Below are 24,240 nucleotides of genomic sequence, written 5' to 3'. Positions count from 1 at the left end.
ACATCACTGTATTAAAGTGGTAGTATTATATTTTTTTACCATACCACTTTTATTATATTAGATTATTTTATAGTAATTCTTAATGCAATAATTATAAATGTATAGCTGTACAAGGTAACTTGACAAATTCACTTATATTATTCTGGTTGTGCTGGTGAAAAAAAAAGTAACTAACTCTTTAAACATGTATACATTTATCAATAAATACCAGTAGGCATATATAATATTTTTAAACTTTTAATGAATAATATAAATAAACAAGTATTTAATATAATATTAATATTTATTTTGTATTTATAAGATAAATATAATACATTATAAGATTAATAGTGTCTTGAGTAGTTTATTTTGAGATGCAAATTTGTCAATAATTCTTTTATTTTCAAGTTGGTTTAATATATCTTTTTTTGTGCATATAATCATAAGTTGTTCCATGTGTGAAGATGATAGTGTACTACGCAACCAGTTTTTGATGTATTTAAGCTTAGAAAATGATCGTTCGCAAGAAACTTGTGATATAGACAAAGTTAGTATATACTTATAAGCCAAGAATAATGAAGGATAGGCTGAACAATACAAAGAATATCTCAACAAACTAATATAACAGCAATGAATACAATTTGAACACTTGTTACAGGCATTTTCAATAATTGGATATTCTTTTTCGTCTAAATTATAGTCATCTAAGTCATCTATATCTTCATCCTCGTTTACATAACTAAAACTTATATTTTGTTTTAAAGAGTCAAATTTGTGTATAAAGTCAAGAAACTCCTCTTTTAGTGAAGCTTGAGTTACATTTGGATTTATAAAATTCAATTTTTCACTAATTTTTTTCATTGCATTTTCTGTAAGTCCCTCATTTTTTATATCTTCAAAGTTTTTTGGATCTAAACAAAAAATATCTGCACAAATTTCTCGAGATAAACTTCCATACCTTACTTTTATTTTATTGATAATTGTGTCCATGATAATTTGAAATGTGCCTATTCTATATTCATAAATCACTGAAATGTTTTTGAACGAATCATCAGCCTCATAGTTAAACATTTTTTTGGGAACTCGACGTCTTTTATTTGGAAATTCACTTTCAATAACAATATCAAGTTCATCATTCATATGTTCTATAATATATATATTCTGTAATATATTGGTTTTTTCATGAATTTCAGAAAATTCTACTTGCTGTAATTGAACTTCAGATTTTTTAATCATATTGTATGCTTGTAATATGTCACAATTATTACCCTGTTACCCTGGAGATATTTAGATAAAGGTCCTGTAATACTAAATATTTTGAGGAACACCATTGCTGTTAAAATTGTCTCATATTTTATGAAGTTTTCTATGAATCCTGACGCTTTAGTTCTAGATTCCGAGTCATTTTGTACCGAATCTTTAATTGTTTTCATTACTTGGATTAAGTTTTTAAATAGTATGCCATTAAAATTTTTAGTGTCGAATAGTCCATAAATTTTTTTGAGTGCTACTCCCTTCGCCCATCATCTCGTTTCTCCAATTAAATTGAGTTTCATTTTAGTAACTATATCATTCCAACGATTCATACGTACATGTGATCGTCGAATGAAACTAGCTGTGCTATCGAGTAGTTCAAATAAGTTTGCAGCATGAATTTCGCTACTAGTGACATCTTGCAATACTAAATTTATAATGTGTCCCACACACCATACGTGCACTTGATTAGGAGCTAAATTTTCCATCTTTTTAGCGAATCCTAAGTATTGTCCCTGCATATTACTGGCCCCATCGGTTGAATTCCCAATACAATTATTTAGTGAAATACCTTTTGATTGCAATGTTTGAACCACTAAATCTGCAAATGCTTGACCAGTTGTTGTTGTACATTTTTTAAACCTATAATACGTTCATAAATTTTATCATTTACGTATCTTATGATTATAGAACACTGGTCTGACACACTGACATCCTGCGTCATGTCTATTTGTATAGAATACATTCTTGATTTTTTTTATTTCTGACACAATTGTTTCAGTTATAAGATCGGAACATACTTCTAAGATGTTGTTAAAAGTATTTTTGGATAAAAATGTTATTAATCCACCACCTTGTTTACTGCCTTTGTCTTTGATCTTTTCTCTCTTAACTAATATTTCATGAAGATATGATTTTAAAAGGGAGTCATATTTACTTAAAACAAAATTATCTCTAAAAAGTTACCATGATCGATGTTTGGATTATTTAATGTGTATGCAGCCTCGTTTCTTTTTCCTCTATATGCCAAACCACATTTTCCAATGAGTTTTACAACATCAACAATTCTTTCAATAATATTTCTACGTCTTTCTATTTGTTGCCCTCTGACATCTGTGCAACCGTAAATAATCATTTTCTTAATATCTTTACCTTCTTTTGTCATAAAATGACTATTGACACAATCTCTATGGTGAGCGGAATTTTCATGCTCTCCGATTCTCAAATAAATATGTTGCCAATCAGAAGAACCTTCAACAAAAGTATTTTGCTCTCCTTTTTTCCCATAAACAATGCAAATCGAGCAAAATATTTTTTTTAATTCTGTAGAATAAGATAACCATATACGTTTATTATTTGCTGAATAATAAGCTTTTTGGGGATTGAAGGGAATATTGTATTTTGGTTGACAAGGATGAAATTCGAAGAAGTCCTCAATATTTTGATACTTTGGCTTTTTAAAATAATCAAAGGCGTCAGGTTTATTTATAGTATGTCAAAATCAATGTCAAAATTATCTTTTCTTATTTCGTCTTCATCTAAAATATTATCTTGTTTCTTATTTCCTTTAGCCAAATAATTTTCTTCATAGTTAATTATGCAGTTATTGGGGATATTGTTAATTAGTAATTCAGGTCAAGATTTATAACTTTTAATTTCAGTATTGCAGCAGCGGGTCAATACGCACAACAATAATACCCGAAACCCGAATTCCAAGATAAACACCATTTGGCGGTGGTTAGCGCGATGATGTGAGAATAAAGTGGACTTGCCCACTGTTCAGTCATACAATAATAATTATACTTATGCTAGATTTAAATAAAAATATCAGTATTATAGTATTTATATACTTTTATTTGTATGTATGTATAATGTACATGTTTAATAGCGTTAATAGTAATATTTTTCATCGGCCCATTTTCGACAATATAAACAGCGGCCCACCGGGAAAATCCCGGTGTCCCGGTGGCCCTATCCACCCCTATTCGTCCCCCTCAAAGTACCAACAAGTTAACATTCCTTATCATAAATCTCTAATAACTGTTGTTTTAGAGCAATCAATCTCGTCAAAATCATCTATCTACTCAGAAACAGAAAAGAAACGATAAAACCAATACATTTCCTATTTCACTAAGAATCCAAAAACGTCAGCGAGTAACTTTTTTGGTCGTTCATGTCGACCATGGATAAACCAAAATAAATATCAAATCGATATTATAGTTTGTTTATACACATTTTTATATAATTCATTATATCTTTGTCGTCTCGACTGTGTTGCGGCCCGCATACAGTTTATAATGTGTAAAAATTATATAAAATATCTGTTGTATCCACGCAGCGTTTGATCAGAGTTATTATTATTGTTGTGTTTCGTGTACACACAATTTACTTTTGATCCAATGTTTTCCGTTCGAACGGCGTATGATAATAATATACACGCGTTTTGCGCCATGGTTGATTGTTTTAATTAAATATAATTAATACCAACAACAATCCGTTTCGTCAATATCGATGTTCCGTCTGAGGTAAAACCGTATAATATGGACATTATACATCCTCGCGTTGCTCAGGTGCAGTTATTGTGTAGCAATACATTATGTTATTATCGAAGCGATCGATATTTTAATTTTCGAATATTTTCGTTTAAGACCGTAGAGCCTGCACAACAGTCGTCGGACACAATGTTATTTTAATCGTGCGACGTATTTTTATTTTTATTTTATTTTTTTCGCGTTGTTCTACACAACATCGCTGTTATAACAACGTACAGAACTATTTTAAACTCCTCGGTAGCTATACCGAATTTCATAACATTGGTAACGTGTTTAAACACGTATGTAATGTGTATTTACACCTCTTTACCAGCTGAGAAAAAATTCCAAATCTTAAATTTCTATTAAATTAAAAAATGTTATATCATTCATTCATCATTCTCTGATAAAAGTTGTTGGGCAATTTTTAAACTATCACAGTATTTTAAATCAAATAATTGTTTTCATAATAGTATTGCTAATGTAATTTTATAGTAGAGATTAAACTTGGCCAATAGTTCCATTGACTAATTAATCAATTAGTGTAAATTAAATAAAATTTTTTATCTTATACCAAAGTATTTAGACGATTTAATGCCTACATAAGTTAAGTTAGGTGATGAATGACGACTATAATATTATTTACTTGTCTTTGAAAAGGTAATCTTAAAAAAAAAATTACTTCTTAGATATATCCATTGAGGTATAATGGTGGGCGCTATCATGTATATATAATATCATGTGCTCTATATAAATTTGGTCAATGTTTCCTATAGTTGTTATATCGCTGTATAAATAAACATACATAATTGCACTTGATGGGATTTTTTTAACAGTATTCATATACGTATTTCGATATTGTAGGTTTTATTTTCGTGTTTATAGATATTTTTTATTTTTATTATTATTGAATGTTGTGTTTTTGCGTGTCTCATAAAATGAACTTGGATTTGAAACCTATATCAAAATATATTGCGAAATATTTCGAAAAAAAATGTATTGTACACTCATGAACAAAAATAATAAAACCAGAGTTAATATAATCAACAATTTTTTACATAATATGAATGGAGACATACAAAATATTAAATTTTTTTGGAAAATTTTTTTGATGAGCATGACATTTGAGACTAGTGACTAATGACTCTACTACTTATTACTTGTTACTTGTTTACTGTTTACTGTATTGTTACTTGTCTTATAATTATCAATTATGCATACCATTAGTTTAATTGATATATATATATATATATATATATATATATATATATATATAAATGTGTGACATTGAAAAATCATAGAGTTAGATTGTGGAGAAACAATATTTAATAAAAAAATTAATATTATTTTATCTATATAAGTAGTAATTATAAAAAAATAAAAGTTGATATAACTGTTATAATAGTTTTTAATTTTGTATTGGATTTTATAATAGTTAAATATCAGTGATTAACCATAACCACTATTATAGTTAACAAAAATTGAGCATTTTTAATTCTTATCAGAAATGTCAAAGACTTCATCCACCATAATATTTTTTTAATATCGTCGCTCTATACATTATTTATTATGGTAAATTGTTATTTATATAATTGTTAAGTTACGCTGATTTTGAGCAAATATTTAGAAAGTCACAAGACTTGTTAGGTATCATAGAGCGTTTGTTATACTATTTTGACACAAATTAAACTCCAACCGTAGAATATTAGAACCGTTCCTCATTAAAGATATTTTCCATTTTACCTCCATACTTCTCTTGTACACGTATTTATTGTACAAAAACGATGAGTAACGAGAAATAGCTATTGTTTTACTCAAGAGTGAAAATGGTTGTTTAAATTAGTTAAGAATATTAATAGTTAAGATAAGAACTTAGTTCGGTTGGTCAGTTAATTGATGTGATATGAACAGAACGTTGAAAACGTCTTTGTTTAATTACATAATTTAGTAAACAGAACTGTGATGGTGAGATGTATACAAATTGTGTAACATATGAGAAGTTTATTTTTCAAGGAAATTAAACAGTTTTGATAAAAAATTTTACTAAAAAACTTATCATTTGTCAACTTTATCAATTGAAATATTTTCGGCTTCCGTGTCTCGTCGAGATTTGAGCGTTGGTCTTGAATAAACATAGCATTTGGTAAACTATGAAAAATTAAGATTTTCTGAAACCCCAGCGGCTACCAGCATGTAAAAAAAAATTAATTAAAATGTTTTATGAGTACAAAAAAATAAAAGGATCAAAGACAAAACTTTTTTTTATTTTGATTCCGTAGATAGTGAAATTATTTTATAATAAGGTTGGCATTGCACACAGCATTTGAAGAAAAAAAAAAACTTCAAAAGTCATCAGCTTAATAATCAGTGCATGAATCATATAACACATTCAAATTATCTTAGTACCTACGTAGTTTGTGTAATATAATATACATAGGTTGTACAAGTTATCATTAATATGCTTAAAAACCATCGTTCAAGAACGAATCTTTATTAGTTATGCTTAAAAAACAATACTCGATTCAAACCTTTATACAATATTTACAACTCCTTGAGCAAGAAAAAATAATTATTTAAATTATTATTTATTTAGTTTTTTATTCACCTAATGGAAATTTGAAAGTGTTCCTTTTATGAATTTAGTTTTGAAAAGGGGAATATCTTTATGAAAATGGTATTATATATAAATTCTGTAAGTTTTGTTACAAACGCTACGACTAATATTTAATAACACCGTTTAAAGTTTATAAGACGAGAAATGGGATGCTTAACAAATATATCATGAAGCGAGGAGAATTGCTTAACTCGGTTCGTCTAAGATACAAAATAGTAAACTGTAATTTTTTAAATTGTTTTACATAATTTCGTTGTGTGTTCTTTTTTTCCGGCAAAAACGTGCTCATTTAAATTCGAATGAAAAAAAAAAATTAATATATCGTCGCTGCTGCGTATAAAATTCGTAAAAACCGAACGACTTTTTATTCAAACAGACGGATGATGTGGTATAATTTTAATCTAATTTATAATTGGTTTTCGTTTAATTTGTTCGCGTAAATGCAATACAATAATGCGTACGCGTACGTTTGATATCGCGATATCATTATTTTTGTTTTCAATATCGTATACAATAAATTATAGCACAAATAGAACGTACAGGTACACACACAGAAAACACAAACCGAACAGAGTTTAATGATTACGCATCAGTGTATGCAAATGTGCATGTTATGGTATTTTGTGAAAACCGACGAAAGACAAAATACTCAACTGTTGATATTGAATCGTATTAACACGTAGTTCTGCATGAATGCATATACGTTTTATCCGTGTCAGCATTTCCCAATGTCGATCAGGGGAAGAAAAAATGGCCAATGGTGGAAAAATGTAATGTTTGATTTATTCAAAGCGGTCCGTTTCGGAAATGTACAATGTAGGTATATGCTGTTAGATATGAAAAATGTCTGCGGAAAAAACGCAAACCGTTCTCATTGAATTATCTCATACATATCAAAGTATAAAAAATTCAAATACCCCTAGCTCCACTCATTCGCTGATCGCTACATTTCATAAACGATATAACTACGTATGAAGTTGAAAATCGACACATTCCTATTACACTCTATTGATATGGAAATAAAATGGGGTTTTTTCTAAAATCGTATTCGAGCTTCGATACTGGACCGGATGCATATGACGTTTTTTCACTTCTTGGTCACCTAGAAAATATTTCAATCCGTTTTACGAGTATGTTTATTTATTAAATACAATTTAAACAAATAAAAATAAGTGCAATTTTTTTTAACCTTAAATGTTTATTATACATCGTGGTAGTAATTGCTCTCATCTAAAATAGATAAATACCTACCAGACGAAATCGGAAAATTCAACTAGTAATTTTATACATTTTTATTGAAATTAATCATAACAATTTGTCACAGTTAAAGACCCCGGTTTTTAATTTTTATATATTCCAATACAATAATAGTTAAGTAATTAGTAATAACACAATTATTATAATGACAGTAAGGGGATAGACGAAGGTCTGGTTGTGAGTGATCAAGAACTAAAGAGTTTCATGATTAGAAAAAGGTTAAAAACGTTGATCTATAGATTCTAATTTATTGACTTGTTTATAAAACTTGTTGTACACAATATGCAAAAAATCATTTTACGAAAAAATCATAAGTTATGGTAATACAATTTCGGTGGTGCTAGGAAAAAACTTAGTAAGTTTGGAACTTTAGAAACTTAAAAATGTAAATCAAATTAAAAATAGGAAACAAGATAATTTTTAATTTTAACTTTATAACAAGATCAATATTTTATACATGTTTTTTTAAAATATTTCATTTATTTAAAATATGATTAGAAATTATTAAAAATTGAATTTTTTTTTTCAACTCTACAATTTTTTTCTGAGCACAACCTAATTCATAAAAATTTACTACGCGATGGCTGTACTGAAATGAAAACATGGGAATCAAATGATAAACTCTGTTCCGAAAACGTTTCGGACAGCGGAAAATATGTAAATATTATGTGTATAGTAAAAAAATGTTAAAAACTATTGCGAAACTGTTAGAAAATTCGGTCGAGCGAACTGTTAAGTAAACATACTCCTGCGAAATCGTACAATGGGAATAATGTAAAAACTCTATTTGGACCCGAAGTAAAACAAACTTCATCGCGATATTTATATAAATCGTAACGTGAGGTAGACATGATAATATTATTAATAATTTCGAAAACCGTTGACACCGATGGTGCGTGGTACGGAAAACGTATTACGAGGGCGTTGTCCTTATCGGCCGTTCCGATCGAACGTAGGTACAACGTGAACGACGACGGACACGTCTCTATAGTCTTGTGTGCAGTCGAAAGCCGACAAAGTATTACGCTTGAAACCCGTTCGAAACGGAGACACCTGTCCGTGTTAAATAATGGAATATGATAATGGTTCGGGTCACGAAAGCCGGAAACCCGCCCGAAGACGGTACGCGCGTTTTACGTAACGCCTCCTGACGCGCGTTTTTCGACTCCACTTGATCCGCGTCCGCGTAACAGCTTGTGCGATGTTCGGAACTCCTAGGCTCCGACCGCTCGTGAAATACGTCCGGAACGATCCGCCGAAAAAACCTAGCCATGTGTCCTCACTCATCATGCCCGTGGTGGTAAGCATGAGGTAGGCAGTTCACGGGCCCCAACACCATTTAGTGTAGACAAGAGAAAAATAATATTATTCTAGCGGGTACTGTAAAAATGAACAGATTATCACTCAGTGTAATTTCAAGCCGATAAGAGTGTATGCCCCGGAGACTCGGCTTCACCTGTCTCCCTCATTTATCTCGGTTTGACCACGTGCACCTTTACTTGACCTACTTAAACGTACGGTTTTACGTGGTTTTCCTCGAAACCCAGAACCGGCACTGCGCTTCCGATGTACCAAATCGATCGCGTTACGTCTGCAGAGTATATTTTTTTTGTTCTCGCACGTACAATAATACGTAATCTGTATACGATTATATTACGTTACTTGGACGAAGTGAGAACGAGATACAGCAAAAAAAAAAAAACCCTTACGAAAATTCGATACGACGATGACTGCACCGACGAGCTCGTCCATCATCGTCGTTGAGTAAACACATCACGCCGTATTTACAGCGACGACGACGTGATATCAATAGGAGCGACGGCGGCCGTACGAACGATAAGGATATTATTTATGCACGGTCTGAGCACACCGCCGAGCGCGTCCGATGCGAACATTTCTCACCACTCAGATCACGGTCCCGTCGGATGGATTTCAGAACGATTTCCACTGCGCAGTCCTGGGTGTAATGCAATATTTACCGCGTTTTTGTGAATGGGATTTTTTTTTTTTTTTACTGTTGAACTTTCAAATACATTATCATTTCGCGAACGTTATTCGTACGTATCGTTTAAAACTGTTCGACGTTCGGTCGTCACAGTGTTCAATCTTTCGCAACAATGCTGATGCGACGGATGACGGTGCATGGCAATGCAGACATACTGTACGTTAAATTTTACGTTAAAATTGTTAGTATAGATTCTTTAATATAATACGAAGTGATGTCGTTTGCCTGGAAAAAAATAAAATAAAAATTAATTGATTCCGATCGGATCATAAAACGTAATATAAACAACAATATCCAATAAAGCAGTTCCGAATAACCAACGACTTGCTGTTACTCCGAACGAATACGATTTCACTTATCAAAGTTTTATACTTGATTTTGTTTGTTTTTTTTTTCATTCTTTTCAATATCACTACTATTTGCTTTTGCCTATTTTTATGACGTTTCGATACGACATTGATATTTCAATAAATATGGCGCATCGTTGCTATATTGTCATATTTCACGGATTTTATATATTAATGTATGGTACGTAACAGAAAATTATATGAAGTTGTCTCTTTTGACGTTTCGAACGTTTCGTTTATGATTTATGCACATTTTTATTTATATTGATCATTTTGACTATTACGAATACTGATTAATAACAAACTTATATTATTCCAAGTTATCATATTAATTGAACATTTTGCGTAATTATTTGGATCGATATCTCGATTATGAAAATATATCGATCGCCTACTATTCGAGTAATAACTAATATTACTAATATTAATTGAAAATTTCGAGTGATTATTTCGAGTAATAACTCGATTACTAATAACTCGATTATAGAAATAATTCGATTATGCCCATCACTAGTAATAAATATAATGATACAAACGGAACCTGTCTTGCCTCTAGTGATTATCGGACCATGGATTTTTGTTGAATTGGTAAATCTATATAAATTATCTACAAAATAAGATTATATTTAACATTTTCATTATGCCTATAATGACCATAATAGTATGATGAACAAAGTAAATCGAAAAACGCGCATTTATTGGTGTGTTTTGTATATTGGGGCTGTATAATAATAAATTTCAAGAATTACCACAAAGGGCTTTACCCACAACATCATATCAAGTTGTATCATTTTAATTGCCATCTTTTTGAATATATTGATATTATTATATATTTAAAGTTATGTTATTATCGAATATTGTATATTTTCGTCATCCCGACGGTCGCTGTCGTACTGTATACTTATGATTTGGTTATGGTTTATGATTTATTATTTTATTTTGTGGTCGTTGCTCACTATTTTATTACATATCATTTTACGTTATATGTTTGAATAACTACGACTATACCTATAATATATACTATATTACTACGTTGCACATTTATTATTTTATTTGAAATATCTAATAAAAATTATTTAACGACATTAAAGTAGTAAAGTATCTATTATTAAATATGAATATAATAAATTATATTCCTAAATAATTTATTGAAAATTATTCCTATATTTATTATTCTTATATTATAATATACCATAAAAATAAAAATGTATTGCAAATACAAGTATAATTACCACCAGTTTCAATATAAAAAACCACTATTTTATTTATAAACGCGTCATGTTTACTTTTACTTTTAGTATACTAACTTATTTATTAACAAGTTTTTTCGGTAGGGTGTTCAGTAGTATAGGTCTAGGAATAGGTAGGAAGGGGTGAACGGTCTGAATCACGGCGAGCGTAAAATAAACTTCTTACGGTTTTTTTTTTTTTTTACTTTCTGGACAATTATCATTGCGAAGTCTATACGTAGAAAATGAGAAGTTCCGTTAATCTTTGTGTACTAACATTATTAACCTCTCAATATGACATTATTGAATACTCATAGTAATCACATGTTGATATCGCATACAGTAACTTCGTTCAACCTGACGTTAAGCGTCCATAATACATCTCTGAGAAGTCAACAGGTACTTATTCGTAACTTCTCAACCATCAGTGTGACAACTATGCGACTACTATGCTATAGGATTTTGTACACCGGGTAGTGTTTAACATAAATTCTAAAACTGTCATTTATACGTAATAAATACAATGTTTTTGCTTATATTACTAGTTGTTGTTTAACAGTATTTTGTACACTTATGTCTATAAATTATTGATTATTTTTAGGATTTTAATAACCTTCATTGTTTTGCGATGTGTTACATAAAATTTACAATAAATATTTATTTAATGAGAGAGTATAGATACGAATACTACCACCATCGACTGTTAATATAAAAATAAAAAGCAATGACTATCAATATTACATTTTTTTTCACACATTTTATTCGAAACTTGATATTCCTATAGTTCCGAAATTATGGGTCTAAATCGTATCCTATATGTTACATCAAAAATTACAAAAAGATTAATCGAATATTTAAAAAAAGTACATCTATACAGTTGTATAAAAGTACACATTCTCCGTAAAAAAATGGTTTTAATTTGAAAAACAAAAGTTGATATTGTCATTCTACAACAATTTTTTTTTTTTGTAAAATATGCGTTTTCTATAAATCAGAGTTTGAAAAACGTATAATCCAAGCATAAAGAGAGGTATGCAAGTTTGAAAAATTACTCTGTCAGGTGTAAAATCATCCTGAATGAATATATATTCATGTATACGTTTATTCGACCATGTAAGCACAATACCTTGTAAACTTTAACGCGCGGGCACGTACATTAAAGTGTGTGCGTGTGTATTAAACGTATACATATATTCTCTACATTTTATAATTATATACGCATATATATATATATATATTTAAGAGATCCACCGAAACAAGGGCAAAACTAACCGAGTAATCCGATCCAATGTATAAACAAAACGAAAAGTAGACAGGTCCGCATCACCGTGCCACTTTTGAATAATAGTACCAAACCTTGACTGTATTTTGTATTTTTTTTTTTTTTTGTATAATTTAGTACAACCAAAACAAAATTTTCTACACTCCTCCCTAAACCCGAGAAAAACCGTTTTTTCTATGGCCGTGCTAGAGATGCGTATCCCCAGCACGGCAATTAACCAATTATTATAAAATTGAAATTCAACTTATATATATATAGTATTATGTACTTTTTTTTTTGTAAAATTTAGTACAACCAAAATAAAATTGTTTACACCCATCCAAACCCGAAAAAACCCGATTTTTCTATGGTCATCACCAGTGGCGTATTTTCAATTTTTCCTGGGGGGGTCCACAGTTTATATATAATTAATATAAACTATATATTATATTGTAATAGTTACGTCCTTATACAGTTTTTGGAGGAAGTTGAATTAAATATATAATGTAATAATCGTATAGTCTTATGATATATTATATATATGTACCTATATATTGTATTTAGCATTATATATTATAAAGTATTGTTATAAAATAAATTCCAGTTGTCTCGATTTTTTGGCCAACTCCTCTATCACTTCATCAACAGTAATTTCAACTTCCCTGAGAATGTTTAACGTACCCAATTCTGCAAATATGTAAGAATTGTTGTTAATTTTTTATTTTTTGGAGAGGTTCTGGGGGGGGTCCAGTACCCCTGGACCCCCCTCGTAAATACGCCACTGGTCATCACATTTTATGGTGTGTATACACCTATAATAGCCACAATGCTGTACAGTAATACTGTATTACTAAAATAATGTGATAATAAGTTAAGAATAAATTAATAATAGGTATCAATAAACTGAGTTTTACTTTCCCCCACACTATACCTTTCTATAGTATATGTCAGTCCAAATAAATGTAAATGAAAATAATTAAAAATAGAAAATCCACAATTTCTGATTTGTGCATGTAGCTTGTATTATTTTACTAGATGTTTATTTGATACACGGCCATTTCCGAAAATGCTAATGAATATTGTGTTTGATAGTCGAATAGATCGAATAATTCAAACTGTGGATTATGTTTATGATATATACTTTCTTACTTTTGCTACCTACTCAAATAACTATAATCATAGTGCTGTTTAATTTTTATTGAAATAACATATATTAGGTAAGTAAAATGTATATATATCATAAGTTATTAAGTATCTTTTAATCGTATTATCTTGCTTGTATATAATATAATATACGTATTTTGTTGACTTAAAATAATAGATTATATTAGAAATGACGGATAAAACTAGAGGAAGGAAACTTAAAGCTATTAATGATATCATAGATAGTGAAATAATGAAATTTAGAAATCAGATTGTTTTGGAAAATAATAGTAAGTTAAATAGTTTTTTGATTTTTATATATTTTATTGGGATATGTTTATTCTGGCGATTATTTTAATTATGTAATTAATAATATATTGTTATTTTTACATATTTCATTTTAAATAAAACAAAATACATACTCAATGTAAACTAACATCTTCTCTAGGACCACATCTACTTTCTCCAAAACTTATACCTAATAAAAACTATATTATGTCTATCACAACCCAAGAAAACATTTAAGATACCAATTAAAGTATTATAGTTTATTAATAAACATTTAATTAAAAACATATAAGTATTACATTGTATTAAATAATACGTACATATACATCACAATGTTACAATATCCACCAATAATACGATTATAGTAGATGCCTATAGTTACAAATAATACATTTCAGAACAGAAATAATGCATAATCAATGTATATATGAATAGTTTGGAATTAAGATATTAAAAATATTAGAATTTAGATAAGTGAACGAATTACGTTTCTCAGTATATAACCAGAACGCGCATCGAAAAATCGGATTTTCTCGTGACTTTTTTTTTTTTTTTTTTTGGGGAGGAGTACATTTTGTATAATATGCTAATTATATATATATATATATATTATGTCACTTGTTTTTAATAATAAAAAGAAATAACTACTGATATACGAATATAAAAATTAAAAAGTATAATAATGTTATATTTTACATTTAAATATATCCTTTACATCCATATACTTCAAACCTTCACTTTAGGCGTATCTACCATTTTTTAAAAACATCATAAATAATTAAATAATTGTATCAACTACTTATTATATTAGTATATTTCAACATGGATTCATTAAAAAAAGGTTTTAAATTAACATTTCAATTTTTTATTAAAATAATTAGGTACATCATACAAGTATATGGCGTGTCAATAAAATATGCGAAATACTAAGACATGACTATGTCCGTGGTAAGTATGTACCTATACAAGGTAGGGACCTATACCACTGTTATCTTATAGATAATTAAAGTTAACAATTATAAATTGTATAAGTGTACATACTACTTAATAGATTAGAATAGTAAAAGGTACTCCGTAGTCTGTAACACTGACCTTATGAGAAAAATGTAATAAACTAAATCAGGTTTTCCCTGATTTATCATCGAGTATCATCAGACATTTTTATAATCAATACGCGTATCACCTTAATTCTAAATATTAATTAGAACTCAAAAATGTTTTAAAGTATATTTTTATTATTCATTCATTTATTAACATTTATTATTTTAAATTTATGAAAGTAAAAAAATATTAATTTTTAGTTAAATCTTAATATTTAAATTACAATTATATTTTTAAATTTACGAGTAATGTAATATTTGTTGTTGTATTTTGTACAAGAACATCAATATCAGGCAGAATAAATAATAATAAAAATAAATTGCTACGATAACAAACCCAATGTCATCGATATTTTTAAAATTAGATAATATCAAATAAACTAAACTAAATAATATTGAGTGCAAATCGTAATAAAAACAATTATACCAAAACATTTCTTCACGTACTCGCTACGAGCCTTCCGCGTACCATGGGTTGAGAACCCCTGAACTTAATAAAGTATTTTATAGGTGATTGTATAATTATCGGGTTTGGGTGGGTGTAGGTACAACATTTTGTTTTGGTTGTACAAAATTGTACAAAATAAAGTACAAAATACTGTCAAGGTTTGGTACTATTATTTAAAAGTGGCTGTGCTGGTGATATGGACCTAAAGTCGACCTGTTCGCATAATATTAGCTAATTCCTTCTACGTGAGTATGTATGTGTTTGTGTGCGAGTGTGTGGTACGTACCCCTGTTGCAGTGGTCGTAGAGAGGTCGTAAACTTTTGCATTATAATCGCATATTCCCTATAGTTCGCTTTCGTTATACCACGAAAAAACCGTTAAACGATCGGGTTTATTATCGTATCGCAATTTAATTCTATGAATAATACAATATAGTTGTTACAATACAGGGGTTCTCATAAACACAGGCTGTATCGTTTTTCGATAAACGATAAAGGGAACTTTTTTTAGGTGATAGGGATGGTGGTGAGCATGTTTTGGGAAATAGAACGTTGGTGACAGTGACATAATTTAGGAAAGGGGAGAGACAATTCATGCATTACCACAGTATATTAATTAACTATTCCTAAGTGGGCTGATCATCAAAATATAAATACGTCTTTTATAAGCCATTGGCATGTTATAAATCGGAAAAATGAAACGTGTACACGGCTTCTTATGTACAAAGTACAAATCATATTTTTGTCGTTCCTCTCCCTCAGGTTAATCGGCCCTTTGGTAAAATGAGTCTCCGAGTCGGCAATTTAATAAGAGCGTTTCATACACTAAAAAAGAACTATAACGACACCACTGGTTAGGGAGTGTGAATATTTTATTAACATTTATACCCAAAAACTAAAGAAAAGTAAAAACTGAAATAATGTCACTTAGTTGGACAATGCAATATAGCAATTATAGGTAATTATTGTGGTTAAGGATAGTGAACACCATATAAAATTAAATATTTTATTAAATTGTTTTATACTTGTTTATAGATTATATATTTTTCAAGTACACCATTTTAATTTTAATTTTTAGGTAAGCGTTGAAAAACATTTCGTTTCTTGGAGCGGAGTTATCTTTAAAAACATTGAAGACCACTTGGCCACGCTATCAATACCGACATTCACCTTTTTGACGAGATGTTAAAGTGATGCAAACGGATCGAACCTGCATTCCCATATCGTACATTTGCATAGAACATACAGATTTACGGTTATACGGATCGAGTCTTAACTTTTGGCGTATTCAAGAATTTTAGATCATTTTTAAATTACGTAGTCGTACTCTTCGTATCGTGCAGCTACTACTTTTGCAGTTATAACGAACTAAATATGTCAAGATTCGCATGTTTTTTGTTTTTTTACAAACAAAATCAATATTTCTGCGGAACATTTACGCATAATATTATAATTGAAAATTAGTTTGATGTTAATTGACAATTTCGCGATAAAAGTCTTTGACATTTTTTCCGTTTCATTTCCCTGATCATCTGTACTGCGCCTTTACTCTGTACTTCCATTTCCGCCGCCGTGGCTTCCTTGCAACTGTAATGACGAATGACGATGTCGGTCAGTCCCGCGGTTTTTAGATGATTTCGATGACTATATTGTACTAAACGTACTAAACTCGTCAATATAATATTATCACTCTTGTGTATCGATTTATAACCATAATAAAAATATGAAATTAATGAAAATCACTTTTGTTTGAAGTAATATAAATTATTTTTATCGAATCGTAGTTTAAATTGTATTTATTGTAAAATTGTTTGTAATATTTATATTTGGTTTTCATGATCAAAGTTATTTCATTTAGAAACTTATTATTAAAGTATTTAAGTAAATTAATAGTAAGTTTCTAAATGAAATAACTTAATTTAAGTATTTAAGTAAATAAATTATTTATCGCTTATAGCCTATGATTATTATCGATTTGCTGTATTGTTTATTTCATTAAAAAGTTAGTCAAGAAGCCGAATGAATGAACAGAGGCTGATCGGATAAGCGCTTTGAATATACATAGAATTAAAAGTATCAATAAAAATAAAAGTATTGATCGCTTTAATATTTCAAACAAATTAGTTTCAGAATTCTTATATTGCTAAGTATCAATTATTATTATTATTATTATTATTATTATTATTTATACACCTAATGTGAAAATAATTAATTTAAATTTATAATTTTATATTATATATATATATATATATATATAGTTTTCCTAATGTATATGTGTAACTTATTACTTAACTTATATTTTTTATGGATGAAAAATCAATCCTTGTGCTGTAGTACGGATAAGTACCAACTCACATATTTAAAAATTGCAACTATAACGTTCTTGTCGTATCGGCAGTTCAGTGACACAGCATTGAATTTTTATGGTAGCTTGTTGCAGTGTTAAGCAATATCATTAACAAAAAGTCCAAGTCATAGGAAGTGTAAGACAAATTGAAAAAAAAATATATATTTACTCATGTCGCTATAGGAAATATATAAGTAAAATAATTTTATAATACAAAAAAGAAATTATACGATAATCATATTACCAATCAGTATGTTTGATAATGTTAAGCGAATTGATAAAAGATAGAACACGCGTGAACAAAAGGTCTTCTGTGGTGATCATGTGACTCAGTTTTTTTAAGTGTTACCTTAATTCAAGTTGTGCTGTAGTATAAGCCTAAGTTCTAATTGCCTTCGTAAATCGGAAGGCACACTACGCGTAAGTGTTGTACGCCTCTTGTTAAACTTTAACCGTAAAATGCAATTGTTCACATTTGTAAGCATTTGTTCACAAGATAGTTTTGTACGCGTAGATGTACGTCTCGCAAACGACCGTTAAGGAGCTGTAATTTTGAAAAAAAATTGAATCAAATCGAAAAAGCTAACGAAGCCGATTCAAATGTGTAATGTTTGTTGTTTACGCTGATTAAATAAGGTCATTTGCAAATATGCAAGTAATAGCAACGGTTTCGTGATGGACAAATCCGATCGAGAAGCGTATGACATTTTGACCTGTGTTGCAGATGGCGAATCGAACGCAACACGTTTTGTCGGAAAACTCGTACAAATAGTTTGTGTTTGGTAGTGTGCTCGTGCGAATTGCTCGCGAGTCGTGGAAGGAGTGGCGAGAAGGGTTTTGACCCTATTCTGACGTTTATGTATAAGCGATTCGACAGAAATATGTTTTAAACTTCATAACATTGTAAACGGTCATACAGACCAACGTTTCGTGGTCTGACCATGGGTTCGGTATCATAATGTATGATATGATGATGTATGCATGATACATGTAAAGATGCGTTTCTGGAACACTTGAAAACGATTCTATGTTATTATTATATACATGCTTATGATGTAAACACATTATCGTACTTTTATACAATTATGTACATTTCACGTGAAAGATAAAATATCAACGACTCTTTTTTTTTTTTTATATGATATTGAGTGATGATATATTACATTTACATATAATATCTATTGTACTATATGTATATATATATATATTGTGCAAGTGTAAATGATTTCGATCAGAAGGATCGCTCAGAAAATCAACAAATTTTGTTGATTTTCTGAGCGATATGTTTTGAAATTCAAACAATTTTCTCTTAAAATGATTGCGAACAACTGACGAAAAGTTATACAGTCGAGTCACGATAACTCGAAGTTGAAGGGGAATAAAAATTCAATTCGGTATCTAACTAATTATTAGGGGAAGAATTTTCTATGGGAATAAAACACAATTTGAGTTGTCAAGTTTTTCGAGTTTTCGCGACACGACTGTATAAAAAAAAAACCCAATAAAGTTAATGGCATACAAAAATGTAACTCGAAAAAAGATTATCTAGAAACTTCTAATTGTCATCGAATACTTATAATACCATTTACTGAAGATAATTTAATAAAAAATTTTTTATTAATATTTATTTTCAGAAATTGAAATTTTCATATTTTCTTAGCGTTTTATTTCGAAAATGTCAATTAAATAATTTTGATTCTACAATCATCCTGGATATTAATATAAAATTCCTCATACGTATTTATTTCAATACATTTTTAAAGTTTTAATTTTTATATTTAAGACTCAAAAGTTAAACATTTTTTTACAGTTTATTATTTGTATCCAAAAAATAAATAATACTGAAAAGTAACAAGAACATTTTATAAGTTTTATAGATTGAAATGTTGACATATTGCGTTAAAAGATATTAGTTATTTAGTTAAAGACACTTCATAGTTTCAAGAGCAACAGTAAATTGGATTAAAGTTTAAAAGACCAATACCTTAATACAATTTACCCATACCTATATCGCACCCGACCGTAGTGTTTCACCTGATCTAAGATTTTCACCTTTATTTTTTTTTTTTTTTTTGCACTTGTCATTTGTCACAAACACATTTTAACAAATATATGCTACATTGATATGTATTTTCTAGTGTTCTAAGAATGTATCTCAAACAGATGTAGGGTTGTAACGTTTGAATTACCAGACGCATATTTTACAAGAATATCCTTTTTTGTTACCATCCACGCCATTGTCCACCATCACTCTGCAGGACGGAAAAATGTTCAGTTTTCTTCAAACACATCCCGTTATTAACTTGAAGTTTAAAACACTATATATTTCACTTGGCACATTCTGAAAATTGTTTTCCCTTATCAACTGTCAACAATATATGGAACAAAAACAAGAAAGATAATGGAAGTGAAAACCGTTAAAGCTGAGCAGCTAAGGAATTTCTATTGAATCTTTTACAGATCGTATATTATACATAATGTGTCGCAAAATGTATTTGTCTTGTAGCTCATATTATAACCACTTACTACAATCAATCATAAGCAATGGCGTATTTAAAAACAATTTTTTTTTTTTTTTTTAATTATTATATATTTTACAAATTATTTTAAAATATTTACAAACTTCAAATTTAAAAAATTGAGAACTGAAAACTCTCTGGTGAAGGTGGAAACTCCCAACACTCCCCTCCATAAATACGCCACTGATCATAAGGTAAAAATACAATTATTTATATTATTTTAATACATTCAGCTAATAGGTGATGTCCAAAATGCGAACATAAAGAAAATACTAGCATTTCAGTCAAAAATAATAATTCTTATCAAATTATTTGATTCATCACTAATGCCCTACCATATGTCTCAAATGATACTATTCACACTTATCTACATACATATTTTGTTAGAGAAGTTGCAAAACGACACTATGGAAAATTTCACAAATGAGTCCATGTACAAGAAATATTCTCAAACTCTCCCTTCTGGGAACCGGGTAATTGTATAAGGAGACTCGAGTGAATAAGCTGATTAGCGTAGTACCTATATAGAATTAATATATACTATATATATAATATTAATATAGAATTACATTAAATTAAAAAGTAAATTAATCTCATTTCTTAAAAAAATAATATATATATATATAAGCTACTCCCGCTAAAGTACTGTCGCTGTATGGATTCTTAAATTCAAGTATCCATACAAAATAATATTATTATTAGTTATACAAGTAAGAACTCTTTGTAAAAACACTATTGTTTGTATTTCAATAATTACTAATGCTTATTGTACCGAACGCGTACAGATTGTGTAGTTTTCAAAATTAAGAACAAAACAAAATGAAAAATAATAATTTTAACAAATAAATATTATTTAATTATCAATTAAACAAATATAAAAGTCTAAGAATCAGGTTCTTTGGGCAGACGTTTAAAAAACAATAAAAACATTTTTAAACTTAATATATCGAAAACGAAAAATCAAGTCGTAAAAAATATGCATTCGATTTAAACAATTGATCTGAACGTGTTCAATCCAAGAAATTATCTTACTTGTGAGCCCTACTGAAAATGAGACATGTGACTTCCTGTATTACCACGTCATTAAATTATTATTCCTCAGACGTTCGTAAATGGACGTTTTGCATATTTTCAGCTGTATAAATGAACACTGAGCGTAGCTGACACATCAACTGTAACACGTCTCCATCACCTAACACGTGACTCGCAAGTTATGGTTAAGTCAAGTTTTCGTGATTGTGTTTGCTACACTACGTTAAAACAAGCCATTGCGATTCTATAATTTCATATTCACTAAGGACGTGGTGCAGTAGCAGTAGCACACACGTATAAACTAAGAGTAGCAACAGGATTTTTTCCAACTTTGAAAACTATTGCAGTCAATAGATTCAAAAATACGTACATGGGTAGATTATTAGTTTATTACTGCTATTTGCATATAAATTAATGAGCATAAAGCAACTATAGTATTTTAATATATTTAGGGTATTACTAGGAAACGGATTTGAAAAGAAATTATTATTATTATTATTATTTTTTTTTAAGTCCTAAAACATTAATTTCCAAGCACAAAGTTAATTTCAAATGCATTTCCATGTTTTTAAGTCATTTTTATCAAATAATGGATAAAAGTTTAACACAATATAATTGAAATATCTATATAAATTGTATATTAATTTGTTGGAAATAGTTTTCGAGGTAAAAATATGATAAGAGAAGACGAATGTTCTATGGGAATAAGAATTTAAATAATAACATAACAAATTTTCTCGATGTTAGAACAATTTTAATTTTTTTTTTTTTTTAAATATATGTTACGAGTGCGTTAAATCGTAATTTTAAGTAATTTATTTACGTTTTACAGTGCATTTAAATCTGTTCTCAGTCGTTTCTGTAGTTTCGTATATTAATATTTTGATATATCAGTTTTACCCCACACGGCGATGTATTTTAAAAGGTGTAGCAAGTCGGTACACTCAGTGGTCAGGGATGGGCGGCACCGATGATGAGTAAACCGTATCACGAAATGCAAGTATTCGGTTCAAGGTTACATGATTCCCTTACGTTTTTTTTTTTTTTTTTTAGTATCCGACGGTTTTCAACACCCGATCTCGCCATACGAATCACTTGCCCCGATTTCCTTCCGTGCGATCCGAGGGTACGCTTCGTGCGGTGGCTTTACGGTCTCGGGACTCATGATTTATACGCGCTCCGTTGTCGCACAAAAACAGTCGGTACGGGCACGACGGAAAACGAGTGAAAAAAAAAAAAATAAAATGAATCGCTGCAACGGTCGAGCATAAATTATCGTCCAATAGATCGCAATTAGAAAAATGTTGACCAATCCGAGTAAGGGTGGCCATGCAGGCGACAGTGACCTTACGGCGGAAAAACAAACGCAGATACGTTTCTCGTCCGTTTTGATAACGTTTCGAATTTTCCGAAAACCGTTTCACGTGAAACGTGCGTAGTGTAACGACGCGAAATTCCGAACTAAATTTGTTCGCGTTTTCGTCGCATAGTGATTGAAAAACGGTTTACGTTTCTTCTGGAAAGACTCACGTCCATTCCACATGCACATCGGCAACCGCCAGCACTAGGTAACTGAAAATAACCGGAAAGTATGAAAACATATATGAGCTAAGGATTGCAGATTTATAATGTAGAATTTGAAGTAAATATTCATGATTCGAAACACGCGCTTTCGTATTACTTGAAGGTTTAAAAATGTTTATGAATTATATTTTGTTCAAGGAGAGAATGCATTTCACGCCACCGTTCCAACTTTGTCCAGCCGAGTGAGCGGTTATCAAACGACAGCGGCCGGTGGTGGTAACATGTGGTCGCCCAAACTTCCCCTTCATGCCGCTATTTCGTGCAGCTACGCCTCAGCCTTTATACCAAACCGATGTCGTATACACGAACAATTCTATATTTTTAATAACTATTTAATCGATTAAATTTCTAAACTGGATGGCTCAATTTCACACAAAGTACTTGCGTTGAAAAAAAAAAAAAACTATGCAAATCGGTCCAGTAGGACTTCAGATACAACTATCATAGAGTAATCGCCTCTTTTATTAACTATATAATAGGCATAGAGGCTCTAACCTAGTTGCTGTTGGTTTTGTTGGTTTTCTGTAAAATATATGCAATAAACAATGTTCAGGCACGTAACCAGACATATTTCTATAAGAGGGCAAACATTTTTTGGCCCCTTTCTGTAGTGTGTTTATCAAATGTGCGTTCGATAACTGTATTTGGAATTCCTAGTTTTCAATCTATTAATACACGTACTATTGTCTTACCTCAAATTATCAAGTAACGAAAATTTATAAAATAGAATCTCAGAATTTAATTTTTGTTATACGATCGTTAATTATATGGAATAGGCGCATGTAAACTCCGCCAAAAAAATAAAACAGGTAAAATGGGATTCATGTAAACTTCGCCACTAAAAAAAATCAGGTAAAATTGAATACATGTAAACACTGCCAGTGAAGAAAATCGAGCAGTAGTATAAAATTAATATGATATATTAATAAAAGTAATACGTAATAAGTAATAATAAGTGAATATTATTATTATAATATTACATAATATCATACCTCCATTTTATTTCACCAGACGCATATTTTATATTTTGGTTATATTTGTAGTTAGTTGTTAAATAAAACCAATAAATTACCTCGTTGACCAATAATTAATTTTATATTATTACTATGTTGCGACATATTTCGTTCAAAATAAAATATACACGGAGACACGCAGACTACAAATGATTATGTTCGTCAAAGTATACCTTACCTACTGCTTATATCATCATTGGAAATAATAATTTCAGATAATATGAAGATAAAATTATTAATAAATAATAATGTAGATATATATCCACCTTGAAATGAATCGAAACATGAC

The 24,240-nt window shown here is 29.7% G+C and overlaps 2 protein-coding genes across 6 annotated transcripts in view; both read right to left on the bottom strand.

Moving 5' to 3' along the window:
• The window catches only part of LOC112694496 (leucine-rich repeat-containing protein 4-like), a 264,913-nt gene that overhangs the window by 215,180 nt on the left and 25,493 nt on the right, over positions 1-24,240 (bottom strand). The gene's annotated exons all lie outside the window — the stretch shown is intronic.
• Positions 1,503-24,240, bottom strand: part of LOC112694465 — a 29,063-nt gene continuing 6,325 nt past the window's right edge. The window contains exons 3-5 of the mRNA XM_025569928.1: positions 2,200-2,686; positions 1,942-2,125; positions 1,503-1,875 (exon numbers count right to left, since the gene is read on the bottom strand). Of these exons, the coding sequence (XP_025425713.1) occupies positions 1,503-1,875; positions 1,942-2,125; positions 2,200-2,686 (1,044 nt within the window). The remainder of the gene's footprint in view (positions 1,876-1,941; positions 2,126-2,199; positions 2,687-24,240) is intronic.

Source organism: Sipha flava, unplaced genomic scaffold, assembly GCF_003268045.1.
Source record: "Sipha flava isolate LNK unplaced genomic scaffold, YSA_version1 130_pilon_pilon, whole genome shotgun sequence".
NCBI classification, from domain to species: domain Eukaryota; kingdom Metazoa; phylum Arthropoda; class Insecta; order Hemiptera; family Aphididae; genus Sipha; species Sipha flava.
This window is presented reverse-complemented; position numbering and strand designations above follow the sequence as displayed.